General features: G+C 40.3%; 1 protein-coding gene across 3 annotated transcripts; it reads left to right on the forward strand.

The window, feature by feature from the left end:
- Positions 1 to 11,373: 11,373 nt before the first annotated feature.
- Positions 11,374 to 23,461, forward strand: LOC117144598 (ichor). Of its 3 annotated transcripts, none has more exons than XM_033309887.1 (3): positions 11,374 to 12,093; positions 12,299 to 12,435; positions 20,233 to 23,461. In XM_033309887.1, the coding sequence occupies exon 3, from the start codon at positions 20,318 to 20,320 to the stop codon at positions 22,094 to 22,096; it is 1,779 nt and encodes a 592-aa protein (XP_033165778.1). In that variant the 5' UTR covers positions 11,374 to 12,093; positions 12,299 to 12,435; positions 20,233 to 20,317; the 3' UTR covers positions 22,097 to 23,461. The 3 variants fall into 3 exon arrangements, with proteins under 3 accessions (XP_033165778.1, XP_033165779.1, XP_033165780.1); XM_033309888.1 differs by having other exon boundaries at positions 11,374 to 11,794; XM_033309889.1 differs by lacking the exon at positions 12,299 to 12,435.
- The last annotated feature ends 1,879 nt before the right edge of the window (positions 23,462 to 25,340 follow it).

The following is a 25,340-nucleotide window of genomic DNA, read 5'->3' on the forward strand; positions in this document are numbered from 1 at the left end:
TATTAAACTTTTGGTTCTGTTCCAAAAACTATTTTGGGCGGCCGCACTTTATGATTGGTAATTAAAAATATATATTTCTTCTTTTGTTTTTGTTTTTGTTTTTGCCACTTTGGGTACATTGTGTGCGTCTGTTTTTGGGGGCCGGGCCAAGTCATGGTTGGCTTAGTTGCGTCTTGACTTGGCTTGCTCCCATTGACAGCAAACGGGTTGCCAAAGTGCGTAGAGTCGAGGGCTGGCGGGGATGGGCATCGGCGGCAGACATCCCAAAAACCAACAAACAAGCAGCCAAATGTTGCACTACATTTAGCTGTAGTTGCTCCTGCACCCGGATTTCAAACCGGAGTCGGAGCTGGAGCTCAGGTTGGCATCGTCATCGCCGCAGTTGCCAAACTTGTTGCACATGTCGGATACTAGTCAGCTTTTTTATTGAGGGGAAACTGAAGACAGTTTGGAGTCGACAAGACGGCTATATTTTAGCGCATTCTGGCTAGATGAATGGCTCCATACAGGAAAATTCCTAAGTTATTACAATCTTTGTGAAAAGTAAGTAATTGGATGTTTAAGAAAATGTAAATCATAAATAAGTTGTATTGTATTTGGAATTAAATTATATATATATTATATTGTACTTTTATTATTTAATAAGTATTATGGTATTTGAAACTAAAAACATTTTCTGAGATACTTTTGGGCCAACACTGAATTCAACACGTAGTTGAAGTTGTTCCAGGCTAAGGCTGTTCCTAGTTGTATCAAAAACACTTAACAACTTGTAAAATTCTCCGACTGCTGCAGTTGACACACATCTGTCAAAGCGGCCAAGTGGGTCAGCTGGTGGGGCAAGTGGTGCTGGTTGTGGAGTGGTGCGATCTTGTTAATCGTTTTTGATTGCCGCGTTGATGTTCCACCACCTGAAGCACTCAAATGATGATTGTCGTTTAGAGCGTCGAGCCGTCGACTGTCACAGATTCTTTACTTTTCCCCAGCGCGTTGCTTGCTTTCTTGATTGTTGTTATTATTTGTTATTGTTATAGTTGGTGCGGCTATTTTAGTGCCATGGCTTATTATGTGCATTATTAGCTTGGCTAGATAGCTTCTGGCCTGCCTATCAGCTTTTGGTGTTTAAATCGTGACAAAAAAGGGGGAGATTCTTATACCTAGCTGTCATGAATGTAAACTTAACTATTTAGCTTCGAATGGCTGATTATACTAACAGCTTATGCTCAATTTAAAGAACCAATAATATGCTTACAACTGAAAGTTCAAGTACGAAATATGCCAAGAGCATTAAACATTTTCTGACCATATCTCATATAAAACGTTTTCTTCCAAAAGCACGATCTTTTTTATGGTTAAGTAATTTTGTAATGATTTAATGTAATGCACTGGCCCTACTTTATTAACTACCGCATTTATACAGGAAGATTTACGTGTCGCAGCCATTATAATCGCATAAATTCTGTATAGGAAGAACCGAAACGGCCGAAAAAATAAGTCACACAATCAGAATCAGAATCTCATTCTCTTCTTTGCCCAGCGGAATGTAAAGCCGAGCCATGCCCACTTTTAATATTCAATAAACATTTAACGAGACATGTTAAACGCTTTTGCAGTCACAGAATGCATAAATAATTATAGAATTGAGCAACAATTTCAGCAAAGCCATAAAAAACATCAAGACAACAAAGAAAAAAAAAATCAAGTTGAGATACGGCAATTAAATTCAATTTCGTGGCCAATAAAGATGAGAAAGAGTGTAGAAAGAAAGAGCCAGAATATGGAGGGGTTGTGTGATGTACCAGGAACAGTTATGGCCAAACACTGAGATAATAATTTTGTTTAAATTTAATTGTGAGTTATATTTGTACGGTAAATCACGTAGCAGCATGAAATGGTCGGATGGCAAGGGGAGGGCTCAGATACGGGGCATAATAACCATGTATTGGTCATGGCCCAAGGGGAAGCCTAATTGGCCAAATTGATATATTACTATATATGTCTTCCTCTTGGTGGCAATTGAAGCATGAATGCGGCAACAGAACAACAAAAGAAGAAATGTAAAGAAAAGAATTAGTTGGCAAGAAAAAAACTTACTAATATTATACATATTTATAACCCTGTAACTGTCACTTTTAAATCAATTGATAAGCAAAGAGTGGCTTTTAAACATGCTAATTTTTTTTTTCTCACATATTTGCCATTTGCATTTCTAGGAAAAACACAACCGAATAGCTATCGAAAACCTTTGGCTCGAAGAAAGAAATTCTCTGACCAATCATAAATAACTTAAGCAAAACAACAATAAGCCAGAAGTTAGCAACATAAAAGGAAAGGAAACGAAGAAATGTGTGCAGAGAAGAGCCAACAACAAAAACTCGGTCATGAAATCGCAAGTGACCCACTTGGCAAGCGAACGACGCAAAAAAAAGAGGTATCAAAAAGAAAAAAGAAAGAAGCGGAGGAAAAAACGAAAGACTCAGGCAACGAACGCGATGCAGACAAATATGACAAGCTAGAGCGAGCGATAGAGACAACACTTGCCGCGCAGAAAGAGACGGCAAGCCAGCAGCAGGCATGGTAGCGAATCTAAAAGAGGACACCATAATTGGCAAACAAGGGGGCTCTCAGGCGGGGGGAGCGGGGTAGACCCGCCATGAATGACTCGACCAGCTCGCAGCCGGACCTGTATGCGTCACTAAACTTGACCAAATTGTGTGCATGTACAAGGAAGTCTGCAGACTCCACCTCATCATGGCTTACCCCGCCTCCGCCTCCGCATCCGCACTCCACTTTGCTTTCTAGTCGTGTTAGCTAATGACATTTTTTGTGGACCTGGATCGTCCCGGGCACAGTCTCCGTCTCCGTTGGCCGTCTGAGTCTGGGTCTGGTCAAAACAGCAGGTTCAAGTCAAAGTGCGGGCGTCTTGGCTCGCTTTTTCATGTGGCGATGGGAAATTTCCTTGGGACACGAGGAGTTTCCCAATTGGGGGTTTTTCTTAAAGTGAAAGCAAAGGAAGACATTGGGCAGCGGAATTTACCATTAATCGATCACGAGTGGGTTACATTCACATGGGTGGAAAAAATCTCAAAGGTAAAATGTTTATTTAGTGGAATAAAGACTTTAACATTATTGTTAACACAGCATTTATTAATAATGATGGAGCATTAGAATTGTTAGAACTTAAAATTAGCTGAATGGGTATGCAATTTTTAGTTTGCATCGTAGAAACGTTCAGTTAATAGTTCTAGTAGGTATACTAGATTTAGTATTTTTCAATAAATTATTTCGATATTTATAGCCTTCATACCTAAAAGTTAAAAAGCCAACTCTAGGCTTTATTTAAATCGGTCTGCACATGGAAACTCTTAGCTACGGTATTATAATAAATCTTAATAAACAATTTCTCACAGGCTCAGCCCCTTTGGTTTTTTTCCAGCAATTTTCCCAATATTTCCCCCGCTTTTGGCCAGACTTTGAGCCGCTGTAGACACGGCATACTATCCACCACTAGCCGCATAATAGACTTGGCCTACATACGAGGCACTCAGACACTCAAGGCATTCTTTACACACACTCTCCGCCTCTTTCACTTTTACTCTCGGCTCATAAGCATAATCATGCTTACTCATGATAATCAGACTCTGTTTCTGTTTCTTGGCTGCTCAGCTCATTACCATGCCGAGCCACAACAACAAAAAAGCAACAACGATAGTAACAATAACAATTATTATACCGACTTTAACTAGTTTCCACACTTGGCCTGGTCTAGTCCCAGCCCGCACAATTTTCCATTTCCATTTTCTTGCAAATGCGGTCGAGCTGCCGGCATTTTGCCCGCCGTCTTCTCTCTCATCCAAAATGTGGTGAAACAAAAAACTTTTAAAAGAAATAAAAAATACAAGTTCTCTCAGATTGGTGGCGGCCACTGGGGAGCTGTTTCCTGATGTGCCAATAATTTGGGTAATTAAAATTACTGCCCCAAGCCGGGGATCCTATAAAAAACGGTGGTAAAGGAAGTACATTTACATATCTTTGCTAATGGGTAATAAATAATATATATTACCCATATGGGTTCATAGAAAAAAATCATAGAAAAAATATTTTACTAAAATATAAATGTATTTTTTATTCTTTGATATATTTGTAGACATTTATAAAAATAGGGTGATTACAGTTTACAAACAGCTAACAAAAAAAAAGTAGTTTACTTTAATTATGGTTTTCAAAATGCCTTGGAATACATGAAGCGCAAAGAAAAATTTGCATAAATAGTATAATTATAAAAACGAAAAGCTATCAATATACACTCACATTAAAACTATAGAATTTATAGCCTTATTAATGTTATTTATCACTATAAGCTTAACGGAAGCAAAAAATAAATAAATAAGTACACCTAAATAATAATCGGCAGTTTAAGGAAGCAGGATGTACGGCCAATTTGGTTCCACTGTGCTGCGGCGGTATACCGGTATATATTGCAAGTTGCAACTCAAAAGAAGACCGCTACACACACTCGCGCACCCATACACTTGCACTTAAAACGTTTTTCGAATATTTTGAATAACGGTTCATGGTGCATACCAAAATCAAATCAAGTGGAATCGCCGTGGGTTTGGCTTTATTTTTGTTTTTGCTTTCGGGCTTCGGATTTTTTGGGTCTTGGAGCCCCCCTCTCGCAAGTTGACCAAAAACCCACGAAACGACAAAACGAGACGCATATGATTTTTTTTTTCTCCATTTCTTATATTTGGTCGATGGCAACAAGTGCGCCGACTGACCATACAAAATCCAAAACCGAAACCTGTTGGCCCATATCACGTACCTTCTGGCCGCCTCCCCACCACCCCGCCAATCCGCCATTCCACCGCACCCCATTTCCAGCTCCAGCTCCAGCTCCTCCTTGGGAGCCACATAAAAAGTTGGAACGCCGCCGCTTGGCGGAATTAATTATGTAGCCCAAAGCTGAATTATATGCGAAAGCAACTACCCACCACCCCATGCTGCCCGCAACACCCCCGTCTCCGCCTTCCGCCACCACCACAGTATCCCAGATAGTCGTTGTGTTGTTGTCCCCCTTTTTCAGTTTATCTTCCGAATGCGATGCGAAACTTGTTTGTGCATTTAATTTATGGGCGCGACGCGAAGAACAGAAGACCGAAGACGGCGGCCAGAAGAAGCGGACTCCGGGAAGACAAACGCACTGCACTTGTTCGAAGGGGGTGGGGTTGAGTTGGAGACGGAGAGCGGTGGACACCCTAACTTACGCACACCCAGCCTCCGGCGGCCTCTGCGGATCACGAACGGCCCAACAACGGAAAAATGTCAGATCGAAGCACGTGACCCAATTTGTGATGGTTCTTACCATAATGCACACTGAGAAAAATACGATTAAACTGCTTATTACATGTTTTCTGAAATTGTTTTTTAAGTACATAAATCTTTAATAACTGCGTTTTTTTATGATTTGTGTTTAAATAATTTTTTGGAATTTTTGTAAGCCTATCTCTTTTAGGCAGCAACTGTGTAGAAGGAAAGGTTAAAGAGAGTGACTTGAAATGAGCAGGATACTATAGCATCCTTTGTCCGCTTTGATTATGTTGCGCCTCTCATAATTGGGTTAATTTTGTGTGGCACCATCGAGCGGACAATAATTCGGTTCATTTTTCCCCATCATCTCGCCATTTCTTTTATTTCGTCTTTTATATTTTCTCATTTTTTTTTGACAGCGCCTGACAGGCGTTAACTTTTTGCCAAGATTTCTGTGATGTTGTGGTTAAAGGTGAACAGCGAAAGATTCGCGCCGAGTTCATATCCGAGTGCTTCCTCTGCTTCATCGCTTTGTTGGCGTTTGACAGCCGTGACGCGTGCAACATAATGTAAGAAATTAATGAGAATTCGAAAAGATTCAGATGCGCCTTTAAGACTGATGAAAGAAAGGCTACATCTGTGCACTTTATGCATTTAACTTTCTGTGTGGAAAGCTAGCTAAAATCTTTAGCAAATCAAAAGACCTAGGCAACGAACTTGATTTCAATTGCCAACTATTTCTCAGAAAGAAAATCTTAATTCAAATAAAATCTTTTATATATTATATTATATTATTATTATATTATAATATATTATATATATCAAACATCGGCTGCTTGGCTATCGGTGTTGCAGCTGAATTTCTTTTCTACCACACATCCATGCCAGGCAAAGTATCTGGCAGATACAATGTAGAGTTTGTCCGAGGCCCGCTCAATTTAATGACAAACTGATTGCAAAGTGACACCCGCCGATATGCTAAAAACTAACAGAGAAGTGCAGCAAACAAGAGCAAAGATATTCGGTTGATATGGATACCATTTGGGCCAGAAAAAGTTGGTACCATTGCGTCGGATTCGCTGCTAATTGATTAATTTGCTACGCTGCGGCTTGAAGCAACGGGAACAGAAATGTTGGAGGTAAATAATAATGCCCTTTCTGTTGACAATCAAGCAGTTGAGCCGCTTAAACGGTATTCACTCCAAAAAACATTTCCCGCTGCACAAGTAGAAGAAAATTCAATTAAAAAGGCAATGAAAAGATGAGCGAGCATTGGTTTGTATTTGGCCCTGTCATTGGTATGGTCAAAATGCATTTGAGCCCCTTCGTATCTTGTAGCTACGTGGAAAGTGAAAAAGGTTCCGTTTTCGTTTGTCGGTTCAAATGATGCGATGCGCTTCTTCATCGAACATTTTGGGACTTCACCGTTATGATTGCTAGTGTGATGGCAGTTCTGTAAGCTTGGATGCCCTTTTCCAGTTATGCTAGCCACCAAAGTTCGTTGCCTGAGTCAGTCGGCGAGACTTACAATAGTAGGAGAACATTATAAATATAATTTATTATTTATGAAAAGGAGTGCAAAAATACATATGCAAACTCCTCATTAAAACCCGTAAAATGGATGAAAATGTCTAGGGGTCTCATATTTCACCTTTTCCTCGTCGAATGGAACTTCATTAGATGCAGCAGTTGGTTTGTCAAGAGCGAAGTCAGCCAAAGTCATGCCCATGACACTCCACACGACACGCAGACATAGAGCCAGCCTTTTGGCCACTCGTCTATCTGGCCAACATTGCCGACTTGGGTCCGCCACCCAACAGACCTCCTTGGTGCCCCGCACCCTTTGCTCTTTGGGGGCCATTGGCAATGTTAATGGTGTGCATTATTTTCATGTTTATTTATGTTGCTGGCACACACAGCATGGAACAGCACACGGCATCTGCAACATGTGGCAAATGCAATTTGCATTTGCATCTCAATTGCATTTTGCATTGTCTGTTGTTTGTTTTGTGTTGTTTGTTCGGTTGTGGTTGCTGGTGTTGCTGCCTGTGCTGTTGCCATTTGTTGTTTATCTCTTTCCACACACAGCTGCGTTTGAAGCGGATCCGGTTTTCGTTGACCCACTTCCGGTGCTGCCAGTTGCAGTTGCATGAGGCTGTGAATGCGCCTACCGCGCTGTCAATTGCGTTTCGTCTTGACCTTTGCCTAGCTGCAGAGCCACCCACACAAACACACATCCACCGAAAACCAAAAACACAGGAAAAAATATTGGGCCAATTTGGGGATTCTTAAAAGTGTGCGAATGTTTATATAATTTTCTAAAGGTATTCATAATTTTATTCACGGCTCAAACCTGCTTCTTCATATGGTTCAACTTATAAACCTATTAAAGAACATTTAAGCTTATTTTAAGGATTTTTTGAGCTTGATTTTCTGTCTCTGTAGACAGTCACCCACCCGAAAGGCCTCCCACACTTTGCACTACATTCATATTTCTCCTAGATCCATTTCATCGCTTCCTCTGTCGCACACATGTAGCCATTTATTTACCATTTTTATTGCCGCCTCGTTTTGTTGTTCTCGTTCTTGCTTTCTTTCACCTTTATTGCTTGCTTCGGTTTGTTTTTTTGTCTTTTGCGTGTTATTAACGTTGATAAGCCTTCACATTGACAGCGACTCCGGCGCAGATATCCACATGGAAATGTTCTATAGCCATCTCTTTGTCTCCCCCTTTCTGGGCTAACTGACGCCCGCACCTTGGCTCAAAAACAAAGTCAAGAAAAAAAGTGGTAGAAGTGGCTGAAGAGTACAAAATTATGCATGCCAAATTTGCATTATTATTGATGTTTGTTCTTGTTATTGCTGCTGTTGTAGCTGTTAGATATGATGCGAAATTTATGCAACGTTTGACATCAATTCGAAGATTTGGTTGGAAGATACACGAGATTTGGGCATGGATGTGGTAAAAGAAGGATTTGTAAGATCTAAAAATGGGAATGTACACATGTATAAAATGTATCTAAGCAACATTATTTATGGTAAGAAATATATTCCTAATTTTAGATGTAATAATAGTAGTGTATGTATGTAAGTTACGTCTATCAATACAAAAGACTTAAGCGACAAACTGAATGGAAAGTGAAAGAAAATAGAGAAACAGTTTTTCAGTAGGCAAACAGCTAGCAAGCTAATTTGAGACACTTAAAGGTACATAAATTCTGCCTGTCGAATCGATGCTACCTCTCCCACAATGACCACCCCATGAGCACTTGTTCTCCTGGTGTTTCGTCTCCGGATTCCGTCACATTTGCAGTTCGTTTTCGGTCTTATTTTGGGTAAATAGAAAGGTGCAGCTCGCAGGCGTTGCAAATTGCGTTGACTTCTGCGCATTTTGTTATTTGCACCTCAATTTACAGATCTTTTGCGGTCAAGCGAACTGAACCGCCCGTGGTGTGAGATCTCCGGAAGATCTTCATTTTGTTTTGGGCGCATTTATTTTGGGTTCAGTTTGTCTAACCCAAATGCGTGTGAGGGGCACTGAAGCCGAATCTTCTGACAAATGCACAAATCTTGTTCTGAGGGCCTGACCCTCGTGTCAATATTTACACAATGTGCGGTTGAGTTTTATTTTCTTTTACTTTTTTACCGTTGCCCCATTGACCTCTCCCCCCGGCCGCCACTCTATGTTTTTTCAAACTCTTTGGCGTTTGCCTGAATTTGATTGCTTGCCTTTATTTGCCTGGAACAAAATGCTTTGACTGATGGCTTGACTCCACCAGAGGCACTTACCCATATTGTTCGGTTTGGTTCTCCGTTTTTCATTTTTTTTTTGGGTGAAGTGTCACGCTGTCCAAGTTCAATTAGTTTTGTATGCGCTCCTCACAAGTTTTGCCGAACTTCTTTAATGCCAAGATTGATTCCGTCTGAAGCTGAGGCTCATACATATGTGTATGCAGATTGACATTTGACGTGCATAGAATTTGTCTAACTGTATTTCTCCCTTTGCCGGAATGTTTGCCTCTTGTCTCGGCTTTTGCCATAAAAATTATTGATCTTGGGACGCAGAACTTGGCGGGAGCTTCGCATGAATTCGTTTTGTTCTGGGGTAAGCAATTAATAAATTCGGTTTTGTTCTGTGTCAATTTTTTGATTGATTTACCAATTGTTTCACACACAAATTGATAGAATGGCTTTACAGAAATTTGTTTAAACATGTGTGGTACTTAATCTAATCATTATGCAGAACCTACTTATTTTACACATTTATTTTAATATTTATTTTTATAATACTGCAGTTAAATTTAATTACGCAGATGCTTCCCAAGTATCCATTCAAAGAAACCATTATATTCAAGACCATTCTTTTGCTAGCAATTGTTAATCATACGCCAGCCACCGAGCCAAACAAAAGACTTAGGCGGCAAACTTGGCCATGAAACCTCCTTCCCTTCGAAGTAGGTGACAAAGTTCAAGACAATCCCAAGATAAATTTTTATTAACTCCCATGAGTCACGCATGGAAAGAAAACAAAAATATTTGATATGAAAAAAAATTGGCCAGCATGCATATAAAATACTTTTGCGAAATAAAAAACGCAAGTTAATTCCAGCGAAGCAAAATCAGACATCACAAATACGGACTATGACTGAGGTCCCAAAAAGGGGGGAGAAGATGCGGCGGCAGATGAAAAACAAATCATGAGGCATAAACATGACCAACAATTCAGACGGATACGGCGGAGGCGACGGGGAAAGTATCCATAGCGACCAGGTTCGTAGTGACGCAGTTGCATTTTGGTCAACACGGTGATGAGGCGGCTCTTGTTTATGCTAATGCCAGTGCCAGACAACAGAGATACTAACTTCCATATGGGATTGGTAGTACCAAATGCCGAACAGTCAAATACCCTGAAAGTCGTCCAATATTTAGTCTTATTCATAACTATAGAACTAAGAACTTTCATATGTAAATGTTTTTTACAAATAATTTACAATTAGAAATTAATATATGAAAAACGATAAAGGCTCCTAAGATATATAATACTACCAATTTGGCAGAGTACTGAATCAACAAACAAAATCACAGCAACTGCTGTTGTGGCAAAAAAGTCGTGAGCAAAAACACAAAATCCACACAAAACTTTGCAACCTGCGAGCGCTGCTCGAAGCTTTCATTTTCGAAGCGATGCCGTTAACTGCACAGGCACTGCTAAAACAACAACAACAACAATATTAGCAGCAGTGGCAGCAAAAACAACAATCAGGCTAAAGAACAACAATGGCAAGTGCCAAGAAGGAAATGCAGTCGCTGCTGAATACCATATAAATAATATAAAAATTATAAAAATATATTAATTGGTAAAGAAATATTTTAAGTTCTGCAGATGTATTTTAAATAATTAAAAAAAATTTAAACAAGAGTGTTAACAAAAATTGAACATTTCTTAAGCAAAATATACGTTGGCAACATGTTGCTGGCCCCGGCAAACTGTAAATTGCTGGCAACATGTTTATAAGGCGGAATAACAGGAAAAAATGTTTAAATTTTTACTAAGTAGGTCAAGTTGCATGGCAGCTTCAAACAGGTATGAGCATGAAGCAGCAAATGAAATTTAAGGAAAAAATAAATGTTAAAATAAGATTGAGATTACAATAGAATAAATCTATGAAAATACCCTTAAAAATTAATTATTTGGAAAAGTTTCCGAAATTAATCGATGTGACCGAAATAAAATAAAATTTTAAACACTAAAACCTAATATTTCATGCACAGGGTTAAAGCTATTTACAATTGTAAAGCATTACAAGTAACATGTCATTTGATTTTATATCGAAAACACAAAAAATCTGCCGCTTTAGACGACATTTAAGCAACATAAACAAACTTAGCCCTGACTTTGAACTCACGTTGGAGCCGAGGTCTTCGAACATGTTGCGATGCTCTCCGGCGCTCCGCTCCGACTCGGACCCGAACGTGATTTGTATCTTTGTATCTGCGCCAGCGTCGACGTCGCCGTCGCCGTTGGCTCGGAAATTTCTTTTCGTGTTGCGCCTGCGCACAGTTGGCTTTCTACCGTTGACGTCTGCGGATTTGTGCGCACCCAGTGTCTGCGTTCTTTCGCGGTTCGGTTCGATTTGATTGTGGACGTGGACTTCTTCCACCTCTTCGCAGACATCTACACAGATAGAGATACAGATACAGCTACAGTGGCGAACATGTGAAGTGGCAATAATCGAAAGAGCAAGCAACAGAAATTAGAACAAACGCACAGCGAAAATACAAGAGAAATAAGAATCGCAAAAGAAGTGAACAAAAACGCAAAATTTTAAATGAGCTAAAATGCGGCTAATAAATTGTGAAAATGGTTGACAAAGAGTTAAAGAAATTGTCAAATACATTACAAATCCAACTACCAAAATCCCCAACAAAGTGCTAAAAGTGAACAAAAACAGTGCAATAAAAAAGGAAATACGCTAAAGAAAAAGTTAAAAATCAAAACAAAACATACGAAATACACATGCAAAATACTTCTAAAAACGCTGTTGTAAATATTTTAACCCGGAAATCGTTGATTTGGTTCATTGTACATACTGCCAAAAGTCAGATAAAAACCAAGAATATTGGAAAGCAATCCAAATTAAACCACTATCCACTACGGAACTATCATCCCAGATTGCAGTGCTGCAATTCATATCTATATCCCACACATAATAAACAATCTACTCGTACTACTACCCGTTCATTATTTTTTGCATAGTTTTATGTCTTCCTCCCATTGTTTTTGTGAGTATACAAAAATATTATTTTTATTTTTACCCTCCTCATTTAAATTTTCGGTGTTGGTCTTCTATTATTTATCCTCTTTTGGTTTAAATTTTGCCCACTTCCTCTATCTTAAATGCTTTGAATTCAATCTGCCAAAAAATCATCAAAAACTAATATATATAAATGATAACCTAATGAGGATTTTTAAATTACAACCCCCAAGGATTATTATATAATTGAACACGGATTACCGCAAAGCAAAACTTAAACAGAAAGCTCCAACATCTGACACAGAACGTTGATCAATTTTTGAGCATATTTTTCAAAATGTCTATTAGCTGAAGCTGCAATTTCGTAACAGTAAGTAATCAATGAATGTTCTACCCCAATATACCAAAGCCAGTGCAAAACCAAACAAACCGAAATTCCTCAAGTCAACGGCCCCGCAAATAAGAAGAATATTCTCAATTCTGGCTTATAAACAAATCAGGCAAAAGTCATTGACCGAAATCGTTTCCGATATGTTCGTATATTACTCACCTGTTATGAAATACAAATAGACGGCCTTTAGACAGGCAGGTGGATCGCGAGGGGGGTTGGGGGATGGTGATTGGCCTAAGGAACGTGGGGTACCATCCGTAGGGCTCCACTTATGACAATTGTGAAATTCACATCCCACTAATGGGCAGTGACAAGGCATCCCGAGATGGATACAATGCTAATTAGAAGTGGGAACGGATTTTGGCGCTGAATTCTTTTTTTTTTTTGAGGTGAAGAAACTATTGCCGAAAAATTTTCTCATTAGTCTAACTAATATACTAAAAGTCTATATATAAGTAAAGTAAAGTCTATATTTAGTATATAAAATATACTAAAGTCTTGACTAGAAACAGCATCATTAATTAAATTCAATGTTGTTGTAAATGTGTTAAATTCGAGTTTTTATAGGTCTGGATTGTTCCATGCCACTTTGGTGAATAACCACACTGTGATCTCATTAAAAAGATATGTTTGGGATTTATTAATTCTTTTTGTAAACAATGGAATTTTATGTTAAAGAAAACTTTAGGAAACTAAGAGAACTTATACATGTTTAAATATTTTCTATTATAAAAAAAAACTACATTATTATATTCCTCATCTTCCAAGATTCCTCAAACAAACATCTTTAGTTGATCGGATTTTACACTTTTATCGTTTAATCGATAAAATTCGGCTCTTCCCACGTGACGTATGCGCAATGTGCAGTCGAAAATTCACAAGCTGGAAAATATAATGATTCCAAAACAATTAAGCGTCTTTAGGTGACCTCAAAACGAACTTCAACTTGCCCACTGCAGTCGGAAGTAAGAAGAAGTGCTCCTCCTCTTCTCTCTTCGTTTTACAGCTAGCACTTAAGCGTTTTTTATATTTTTCGGTAAAAGGGAAGGGGAAGTTTTGGCGGGGGTCGCGAAGGGGGATGGGCGGCTACTGTTGCCAAGCCGTTGGACGGGCTAAAAATAAACCATAAAACCGTTTGTTTGTCTGACAAAAATGGTCTAAAATACAACAACAATCGGCTGGTAAGAACGGAATGGCAATGCCAGCCAAAAAAAAAAAAATTAAAAAACTCCAACAACAATGGCAACAACAACAGTAGCGGCTGTTTGTACCGTTAGATGACGCAAAATTACGCTTACTCATTCGGCAAGCGGCAGTTCCCCCAAAAACAAAGCAAAGCGGACGAGATAGAGATGCACTGGGAAAAATATTAGGGAGATGGCCAAATAGTCTTGGGTGCTTAAAATAGGTGATTAGCCAAAGCAACACAATTATTTTAATATAATAAATAATTAAGAAAATATTATAGTTCAGCATTCTAGTTTTTGTCTTGTCTTACAGCTTACTACAATTTATTTCACATCTTTAAAAACAACTGAGTGGTATCCGATTTCCGGTTTACATCTTATACTTTTTAGTTCGTATCCGCATTTTTCTCAGTGTAAGCCAGAGTTAGCTGGTATATGGAATAGGCCCGGCATCAACATGAAGATCAACACCAACTCTTTGAGCTGTCTGGCGGCGTCAATAAGCGTAACAAATTCGCTGAGCATTGAGTTGCATTTTGGGTTAAAGATTTTCGTTGCTGCCTCCATATCTTTCTCTCTGAAATTTTCTGCTTTTCTTCATTCGGTTTTTAATTGAATTTCAAAATTGAGCTCGCAATCGGCTGCGATTCGATCTTTAATTAAGAGGTGTGCTGGGTGAGTTAAGGGGGCCTTTTCCCGTGAAGACAGTAAATGAGAAGGCGAGCATAACATATCAATTACAAGAATTGTAACGAAATTAAGTTCTTGAGCTTGGCTTAGCCATGAGCTTTCGGATAATTAAGGTATCGCATTAATTTGATGCACTAATTTTGAGAAATTAGTATTTTTTAAAGGTGAAACTAAAGTATTTGTGCCTTGCTTAATTGTTGCTTCGGGCTATTACAAATTTTATATAATATTGTAAGAAAAAAAAAAGTATTATATATACAAAATGTTACCTGAGTTATCAATATAAAAGATTTTTAATACATTTATCAATATTTTATGAACCCTGTAAAAAAACGGGGACTTTTGTCTGTTAATTTTTCTCAGCTTAAACCGACCAATCAACTTCAGTCATTAGGTGATCATTACTAAAGTTCTAAAGATGATCAAATAATTTGGCAAATATGTTTGTATGTATGCATGAGTTCAGAAATATTTTTAACCCGCCAACTGCCAAGGAGTCTCCTCATCGCAAAACTTTTATGTTTAATTTGCACATTTAGCTGCAGATCGAAAAGGAATACAACTACAAATGGAATAAACTACGCAAATATTATTCACAAAGCCAGCGGAGAGAAAAAAGTTCGCTGACCTGGGCAATGCTTTTTGGGACTTGCCAGACATGCTGTCATTGTGGTTGTTGTTATGGTTGTGCCTTCAGCTGCTCTCGGATGACCACAACAAACCCACGAACGAGAAATAATAATAATAATAATAATAGAGTCTCGACACGCACACACACACACACAGACACACACTGGCGGACCGCATTTAAATAACAACAAAAAAGCGGCGACTAAAAATAGTTAAGCATCATAAAAACTACACAAAAATTTGCATAGTTGTTGCTGGGCCTCCAGGGAGTGGATTTGGATCCGCTGCGTGGAGGGTCCACTACCCATGAAGAGTGCCAGAGTTCCAGTACAGCCTCGGTCATAAAAGTATCGCCAAGTCGGACCGAGCCAAGCCAAGCCTTCCTGCTGGCCTTTCAGGCCGGCCTTATCGCCATCGCCAACTTGTCATCTGGCTTGTTGGACACATGTTGGCCACAAAAAGGGAGTGGAGCCCGTGGAAGCTAACGGCAGTTGTAGTTCCCGACCAGACCTGGATGCCCGGGAAGTTATGTCGAGGCGAGTCAAGTGCCGACCAGAGCAAATTGGTGTGCCAGAAGTTCATTCATGGCTAAAACAAACCGCCGACGATAAAACCACAAGAGTTTAATGAAAGATTAAACAGATGTGTGGAGCGAAAGATACACGAATATCTAGAGTAGGGGCAAAGCAGAGAGACTAACCTGTTTATATCTGCAAAGAATTTTGAACATTTAAGAAGTTTAAAAAACATTTAATTATCTCAAACAGGTTTTTTTGAAATTATTTAGAGCAAACCACAACATCTATCTCTCATCTCATCGAGAGTAGTTAATTTAAACCCAATTTACACTTCGCACAGCATAATTCTTGTGCAGATAGACAGCTATCAGGCAACTACGCCCACCCATTTGCTAAAGTCTTCAAGTGTCTTGGCCGTATTCCCCTCGTACACTGAGAGAAAATGTTTAAATTGTCTTAGAAAAATGAACCTGAAATATAAGAAACTGTGTACTTAATTTCGACTTCAAATTTCTTTCACTGTCCACTTGAGAAAACAAGATTTTGATAGCGTCTGTGGCGAAGTGCTGCGCCTATTTGCTGACCAGTCTGCAGATGGGCTTGGCATTGGCTCCCCGTCTGTCTGTGGGTTAGTTAGTCATTCCGGCGGGGTCCACGAGGGGCATGCCACAATTCACACAGCTAGGCCATTCCCCACCATGGCACACGTGCCACATGTGCGGTCAAGTGCGCAGCTGCCAAGGAGATGAGGAACTGGAACCAAGAGCACAGAATCGAGAATTGGGAACCAAGCACGTTTCCCACCGCCACTGCCTTGGCCAGTCAGTTTTCCAGTTTTGTGCTTTCAGAGTCCGGTTCTTAGTAACTTAAACACCCTTAAAGTATAAAAGTATATTCAAAATACCATTTTGTTTATCAATAAGTGCGAAACAAGCCAATTGTGTGCCGGAAATCAGGTCAGTTAGCTTAAGAATGTTAAGAAAAACCACCAGCTTACTCCCAATTTCGTTGATAACCCAGACAGGCACCTACCAATAGAATTTAAATCGGCTTATTATGACTTAAGTAGGAGCATCCAAGAGTATTCAGACGGCCGACTAGCCAACTGGAGTCTTATGCTTCTCGGCTCGTTCGCTTTTCACTGCCAACAAATTGTTGCATCCACATCCGAGTGGGCCAAGATAGATGAAGGGGCAGGGGCATGAAGCACTGTGGCAAGCTCACAGCATCGCAAACCTTCAATGACTGATGGCGACCTCAATGCAAGCCACACGTTTCCGAGGCTTTTTTTCGGCTTCTCGGTCTTGGTCAAAGTTTTTTTTCTCCTTCAGAGTGGAAGCTGGTACGTGCGGTTTTTTTTTTGTGTTTTGTTTTTTATTTTGATTTTCTTGCGGTTGTAAATTTTGCAATCAAATAATTTTTCATTCGCTTTTTCCAGCGATCCGCCTTGTGGCAGCCAATGCCGACCTGATTTTTCTTTTCATTTTCGGGTCCGTGAGGAGGTGGAGGGTGGAAAGTGTTTGCAGCTTGACTTTGGCCAAAACGTTTTGACCTTTGCCGCCGCATCGTGTTCGAACATTTAAACGGAAGTTGATTGCCGCCAAAGGTTAAGACCAATTTCCGTTCGAGTTTTCTAGGAAACGTTAAGAACTCAATTTCCATCTGATCAGCAGCTGTTGTTCGGTTCGTGTTGTTGATGCAGTTTAGAGTTCATTTCGCTGGTCAATTGCTTGGGTCAGACATTTAGTTGCCTGTTAGATGGTTAAGTAAGTTATTTTTTTGTCTTCGACCTGAGATAGTTGGTCGATCAATTGTCCAAGGAATTTGTGAAGGGATTTTGTTGGCTTATCTGTAGGTATTTTCCACCATACTGGATTAGCAGATCGTTTAGCTGATGGGGGATAGTTTCCCATAGTCTCTGAATATGACAAAATTGTACTTCAATGTTAATGTTGTTTGGTATCATACTAATTTCAGGTTCGTGTCTTAAGTCTTTTGTTTCAGTCAATTTTTTGCTCTGTATAAACTCATAAGAAAACTAAATTTTTTTATGCATTTTAACTAAACTATTAAGAAACAATTTAATAGATAGCTGTCAGTTATAATTAAGCCATTGCCCGAAATCTAACCCCATCGTCATCAACACATTAAACCGTATATGAAAACAGCTGAGCGGTCATAAAATCACTCGGCTGTCAAAAATTCGCACTAATTCGTTCGGAATAACCGTTAAAGGTTTTCAGCCCGGTTGACTGACATATAGCAGTAATTATAATGCCCCCACAGCCGATCTTTGTCGGCTGACATTGTCCATTGTGGAGGCTTCTGACCATTTACAAGCTTAAATTACAATAGAGGTGATGGTGTTGGAGTCTTCCAAGTGGGTGTGTGGCTGTATGAGTGTGTGTGTGAGTGGGACGGTGGGCATTCAAATGCAAACGGACCAGCACAACACCGTTACAATGTGGCTCATTAAAAGCAAAATGCTCGTGTAGCAGCCACAATAAAACGCCGGCCAAACAAAAATGTGTAAAATCTGACGCGCAGTCAAACAATAACAATAGGCGACTCTGATTCAGATTCAGAATGCGGCATCTGAATCGGAATGGGAATGAGTGGCGTTTTTGTTTGCCATAAAATATTTCACGCCAATTATAATAGCCGGAAAAAAAACACTAAAACTATTGGGTATTTTTTTAATATTTTAATTGATATTAAAAAAAATGTATAAATTTTGTCCCAATTTTGGAAAATTTGATATATATGTTCAGAGAAATGATCATTAATAATTTATAACTTCTGCTATCAGAAATAGCAAGCATTTACTTTTATTCTGAGTGTACTCATTTGCAATTTAAAATTCATAAAATCAAAGACGAGCTGAAGGAAACAACAACAAGAATCCCCGAAACTGTGCCAACAAAAAGTTTGTAATGAGAATGAGCGTGAGCATCCAAAAACTCCACAATTATTACAATGGCAGAGCGAGAGAGGGAGTTCCAAGAGAAGAAGAGAGAGAGGCTTAGTGGAGAGTGGGGGAAACAGCGAAGCCGGGCTTCGGCAAAAGCGTTCGGGCTTTGCCGATCGCGGAAGTATGTCAGCAGGTCTCTTCTTCTCGTCTCTCGGCTAACGGTAGTTTTTCTGCCGCTCCTCTGCCGCCACGCTTAGCTGCGCCTGCTTAGCTGGCTTGACTGAGCCGCTGTTGTTGTTGCCGCTTCATCTTCTTCTTTCCGCATGCTAGCTGAACTGGCAACATGTTGCTGTAGATCCGGCAATATGGGGCTATAAATGTTGCCAGCGCCAACCTGTTGAAAGCGAAATTTTCTCTTTGCAGCTGGACAGTGTCTAGCTTTGATTTCTGCCTCTTCTTCGCATTCGTCTGTTTCGTCTTCTTCTCTCTGGCCAAGCCTCGAAATCAAGTTAACTGTTTATGCACAAAAGGTAGTGGAGTGATAGAGAGGGAGAGAAAAAGAAAGAGGGGGGTGTTGCTGCTTTACCGTTTCTTTCATTTCATTTCGTTTTGTGTTCCAACTAGTTAACCAAATGAACTTATACACTTTAAAAAAAAAGCTAAAAGTCTTGTATCATTATATCATTTAAAATAGTATTTAGCTTATCCCCGTGTTCGCTGAAATATTAATTACTAAATCAAACATTTTGTTATTTTACCACTCTGTTAATGTAATTAGTATTAAATATTGCTTGCTCATATTTTGTTCAGTGTATATAATTGTTGGTGGCTAGTGTGGGCCGACTTTGCTTCTTCTTCTCTTAGTTTTTTGGGTCTACACCTGTGTGTTTTTGTAGTGCTTTCGTTGTCGGTCTTTTATATGATGTCGCTCCGTTGAAGAACTTCCACTTGGGTTCCAATCAAGCGTGCACCATCGACATACAAATATCGACTACGATCGCGCATTCGTAGCCAAATGCGGTCTCTTTCCCACTTGGTATTGCCATCTCACTCGCTCGCCACCAATTTATATGCTAATTTAACTGATTATTAATGTTTTGACCCAAATACCGGTTGGAAATTATTATTGGCCGATTCTGGTATCGATTTTCGTTTCTTCTTCGTTTCCTATGCATCCATCCCATGTGACTGCTTCTTTTCGTTTACGGACATTAAGGCTTATCGAATGTCTTAACTTAATCTCTATTTGGCTGGAAGAAGCGGGAGTGGGAAAGCCCCGTGGAAAGATATATTTTTGGTCAACGGGCGGGCCCGACTTTTGTTTAATATTTTCATATTAAAGAATCATTAGTGAGGGCTATCAATGGGTCGGAATCGATGGGTCAGGTTGTCAGCAAGTGCAGGGCGGTAAGGTGGGTCGCCAAGAACCTGATATTAATTATATAGAGGTGGGGTCAGCACAGTGGAAAGCTAGTATGAGCTTAATTATTATCCAAGATTATTCTTTGTCTTAAGGAAATTTGGTAGATGTTTTATCTAAGAATGGATCAGTGGGCCAAGCTTAATTTTGATGAATGAAGTTCCACTTGAAATGGTAGTCAGAGGAATTTTGGATACAACTTTAATTAATAAGGGTTCATTTAAAGTTAATGCTTCATTTTTATAATTATTTTCGTATTTTTTGAAAAGATTAACAATGTTATGTTTTGTAGGCCGAATTTGGCAACTATTTCTAACTATTTTCTAACTAGTTCTTATAAATGTAGTATTAATAAGAGAAGACTACCGCTTAGCCCACCCTTAATTTAAAGATTTCATTTCTTATCTAACCTCTTTCCAGTAAAAACTTGGACCTTGGATAGCGTAGGATCTGATAACACTCGGATCGCCGGAAGATTCGCCTCGATCGCCTGGGTCCACTGACAATGAAGTTTTGCAGCATGAACGGCCCAAGTGAATCGGAAGTTGAGAGCCTGCTGATGAGTCCGTGCTGGGGACCGCCCCAGACCTCCGCCCAGGATCAGTACCTGCTCGATGGACACAAGCTGTTGCTGGAGCACGACCTGGACTCCCTGCCCAGCGATGCGGATCAGAAGAACTCGCTGGACGTGCTGGACAATCTGCTGCTGAACGGATCGTCGCTGAATGCGCTGTCGGATCTAAAGCCACTGCCACCCTTCACAGGCTACACGGGCCACCTGTCCATCAATGGGATCTCCGGCCACCATTACCATGCCATTGCCCAGAGGCTGCCGGATGAGAGCAACAACAACTACATGCAGAGTGCCTATCACCCGCAGAACCAATCGAATCCCACATCCACCACGCAATCGAGTGGGGGCAGCAATAGCAACTCCAACAACTCCAATGAGCACAACATAGTATCCTCCTCCACCTGCTTACCAGAAAGTGTACTCAGCGGGAGCGGCGGAGGAGGAGGTGGCAACGATGCCTGCCTGGCGGACGTGAAGCTCTTCGCCGATAGTCAACTAGATTCTAAGCTTTACTCCGTGGCCGATAGCTGTGTGATGAACGGATCCGGTTCGGGATCCGCAGCTAATGGCAATGGAGCCGGTCCCAGCATAGCCACACTAACGCCCATCGACCAGGTGGCCGATTCCCTGCACAATTCCGGCGTCCGCATCTACAAAGATCTGACGGAGTATGTGGACATGAACTCCATCGATGATATAGCCGCCATCATTGGTTCCGCTATTGCGGACACTACGGTGCCCAATCAACTGGACAAGGATGACAATAACGATACGCGGGACAGCTGGATGGATCTGGATGCCTGGATCGACGGCAATTGCATACAGCAGGAGTCGGCCAAGGTACTGGTCTCGCAGCAGGATTCTCTGGGTGACTTTATACTGCCACACAGTCCACTGCCCATGCATGCCAGTAGTTCCACGCTCCAGAGTTTACTGAGCCACGGCTACATGCCCCTGCTACAGAATCGCCTCCAGAATGGCCCGCCCAACGGCAATTCCTCGGGCGGCGGAGGAGGAGCGAATCAAGGAGCGGGGATCAAGGGAGATCCCCAAGCGCCCACATCTACCTCGTACTGCAATGAACTGGCGGCGGCCACCAGCAGCAGTTGCAGTCCACCCGGTTCGGTGGTCAGCACCACGGACAATCCAAATGGTCTGATGATCAATCCGCGCTACTTGAGTAATCCGACCAACAATCAGGCGACGGGGAATCTCCACCAGCAGGGTGGCTATTCCATGCAAGCATCGGGCCTCTCTCTCAAGGATAATGGCCTGTGCTCGCCGGATCTCCTGGGCAACTATCCGCATACGACAACGGCCAGCACGACGGGTTCGGAGATGCGAGCTGGAGCGCCAAAGGCCAAGAGATCCCGATCCCAAAAGAAGTCCAACCAGCAACAGCAGCAGCAGCAACAGCAACAACAGCAGCAGGGCGAGGGCGGTGGACCGCCCACCACGCCCCAAATGAGCGCCATTTCGCCCAGCGGCTTCAGTGCCAGCGATCTGAGTGGTCTGCTCGGCAAGGAGAAGCCCGTGCATCGGTGCAGCATCTGCAATCGCGGATTCCTCAACAAGTCCAACATCAAGGTGCACTTGCGCACCCACACGGGCGAGAAGCCCTTCCGGTGCGACGTCTGCGCCAAGGCCTTTCGCCAGAAGGCGCACCTGCTCAAACATCAACAGATACACAAGAGAATTGGGCGTGACTGACGCTCCTCCGCGAGCTTTATGTTATGTTAGCCGAACAACCAGTAGCATCTCCCAGGGAGAAATTCCATTCCCAGCACAGAAAAATAAGATCATATACTGATTTGGCCGAAACCGGAACGGGTATAATCAGCTTTCAGAAATCACATTGTGGACTTTTTGAAAGCTGCATTATACTTACCAAAATCGCCAAAATTCAATAAGCAAAAATCCCAGAAATCTTTGTAGATCTAAAAACAATAAGGTCGGGTTTCAAAAGTGGGTAGTGCCACCGAAGTCTCTAGGATTTAAAAACTCTTGAAAATGTGCCTAAGTGTATGCAATACCATATATACATACTTTGCAGCTTTTCAAGTGATTTCAAATCACTAAAAGCCTTAAATATTGTTTTCAAGTGATATGAAAATTCTCGTTAATTAGTAACTTATGTTTTTTTGCAATTTGGTTTCTCCAAGGATCTAAATATTCTGTCGAATGGCTTCTCCCTGCGTTCTCTGTGTGTGTGTGTGTGTGTCAGTGCTGGGCCAGGATAATGTCCTAGTATCGTTCAGAACTCGGAGATTTTCCAGTCTATATATTAATATATATATAGAGAAACACTTAATAGGTCACGCAGTGACATACACACACTTTTTGATATTCGTTGTTGTTGGTTGCTTTTGATCTCTTCGCTTATTCGTAGTTAGTGAAAATTGAAAATTAGAAGGAAAAAAAGAAACTCCAAAGTAAAAACTCCAAGAAGGATAAAGGACACTTTTTACAACATTTTATAGCTAGTATATTTGATATTTTCGTTCAGTACAGACATTGCCCAGTTGAAATTCGAATAGCATTCTTAGTGCAGTTTAGCTTGACATCAACCTACTACCTCTTATCAAGAAAAGGGTACATTTTTCAGATGATTAGGAGTTTTAGTTTCAGAAAAGTTTAGTTTCGAAAATCCAAAGAGACCACAAGCAATGTAAGAACAACGAAGCGTCCAATTGTCATTCTGCAACTGTTGTTCTGTTTTGATGCAGGGACGCGAACTTCGAGCAACCAAGGTCCTGGCACAGGTAAATCATTTAATATTTAATAACAATCTAGACAATAATACCAATTAAGGACGGGGGATCGAGAGGAAGTTGTATAAAGTTCTGAATGTTGTCTGTACCTCATCATGTTGAAAACTGAAAAAGTGTCGCATACAAATTACATTTTAAATTAACACTAATCAAGCAGAAGCAATAACAATTTTAAATTAATTAATCGTAAAATGTACAAACCAATGGAAAGATGTTATTTATAAAAATGTATAGGCATAAGAATTTGTAGCGGGCTTGGCAAAATATTATTCATAATAATTAATTTGCAAAATATGAAAACGTTTATGCAGAAAAATCAAAACCGAAATCGATGGAAATGATGAAAATCGTTTAGCAATGTACTCAAGTAATAAACTCGATTTAATTTAGCCAATATCGTAATGCGTTGTTAATTTGTTTTTTAAAAAGTTTGTTGCTAAAGTTTTAACGTTAATCTTAAACTTAAATTATATTCGATATACCCGAAATTATTTATACTTAATCCTTGGACACACTCAGCACCCGAAAAGAAACCCAACAATTAAAAAGCAACCCTAAAATAGTTTAATTATAATTTATGTGTATGTATAATTTCTATAAACAAAAGACAATATTAATTGTGTTATTTTAGTTATCGTGCAATTTTATTTATTTTTACAAAAGCAAACTTGAATTTTGTTTAACACATTTCGATTTGTAAATATTTATTTCGTAACTTTAATGCCTAATATTTAATTAATTATATTTAAATAAATTCAAATGTCATTCAAAATGTGCAAAACAAACTAAGCCTACGAATCGCTAGAGTGTTTTCATTTACTCTTTTTTTTTTGAGCTTCCGTGGTCCACATGTCGTATGCGTAATGTATGGAAATTTCAGCATTAGATGGAATCTCAAAGGTAAGCGAGTGACATTTGGGTGTTGCCCCATTGCTTATGCCCCACACGCCCCACGGACCCGCTTTTAAGGTCCCATTAGCAACCTGACGGCGTAGCATTGAGGCACGTTCGGCCACAAAAATCAAGAAAGAAACATAAAATGGAGTAGTAGCCACAAAAATATGCGAGCAGCCCAGTCAAGTTGCGACCAAGAAACCAAACCAAACTAAACCGAACCAGCCAGTCGGCCAGAATCATTATATTGACCACAAAGAAAGCCAGCCAAAGAAGAAAGAGCCAAAGAAAGACCGAAGAAGTGGCGAAGAAATGAAGCCCACACGGTTGTAGGGGATATACAATATACGTATGTATGTATGTCGGTATGGATATATAGCTTACAGATACGAGTACGACTACAGAAAAAGCTAAAGATACAGATACAAAGACGGAGCCGGAGAATGCCATGCATACTGTGCCACTGACCCAATTTCCAGACTCGTTTCCACAGAGAACCGCAGCGGATTTGAAATGTTAAGATACTAAGATACTTTGCTCTTTCACCGCAGTCCGTCTGGAGGTAGACACCGATATATACCCATATACTCTATACATTGTGTGCCTGTGTGTGTACCTGTGTGTATATATGCGAAGTGGGGTCTCCAGTTCGCATCCGCATTTCTATGCCGCCGACTCCGAGTCCGACTTTGACTTCAGCTCCGAGGAGAGACCTCATCTTGTGGCGCGCCTGCTTCAGCTTCTTGATGTATCTGTAACTCGTTTCTGTATCTTGCGCCTTGTATCTGTGGCACTTAAATTTATGCAACATCATGGCTGCTGCTGCTGTTGCTGTTACTCTTCTGTTGCCTTTGCTGCGGCTTCGTTTTGTTCTAATCAAACTGTGCTACGTGTTGCGACGCGCCGCCTGTCATGGGTTAAGCTTTTCTTACTTTGTTATACTGGCACTGAGAAAAAATCTACAAAATTATTTATTTGGTAAACAAAAGTAATTAGAATTTCTTTTCTTTTTAATAATGAAAATATCTGTAGTACACAGTGCCTTTTAATTATTATAAATAAATATTTATTTAAAGTTTTTCCCTGCTTATGAGATTTTGGCAAAAGGACACCTCATGGAGTAATTTTAAATGCATTAGCAAAGTAAAAGACAAACCTCTTTGGAATTTCTTCTCCATTTTAAATGTATCTTTATGTCAATTAAAAGTAATTTTCCACTCTCATCTCATAGTTTTCGGCCACTTAATTGCATTCAGCTAACAATGTGGCTAAGCATGACCCAGATGAAG

This window comes from Drosophila mauritiana, chromosome 3R (assembly GCF_004382145.1).
Source record: "Drosophila mauritiana strain mau12 chromosome 3R, ASM438214v1, whole genome shotgun sequence".
In the NCBI taxonomy this organism is placed as follows: Eukaryota; Metazoa; Arthropoda; class Insecta; order Diptera; family Drosophilidae; genus Drosophila; species Drosophila mauritiana.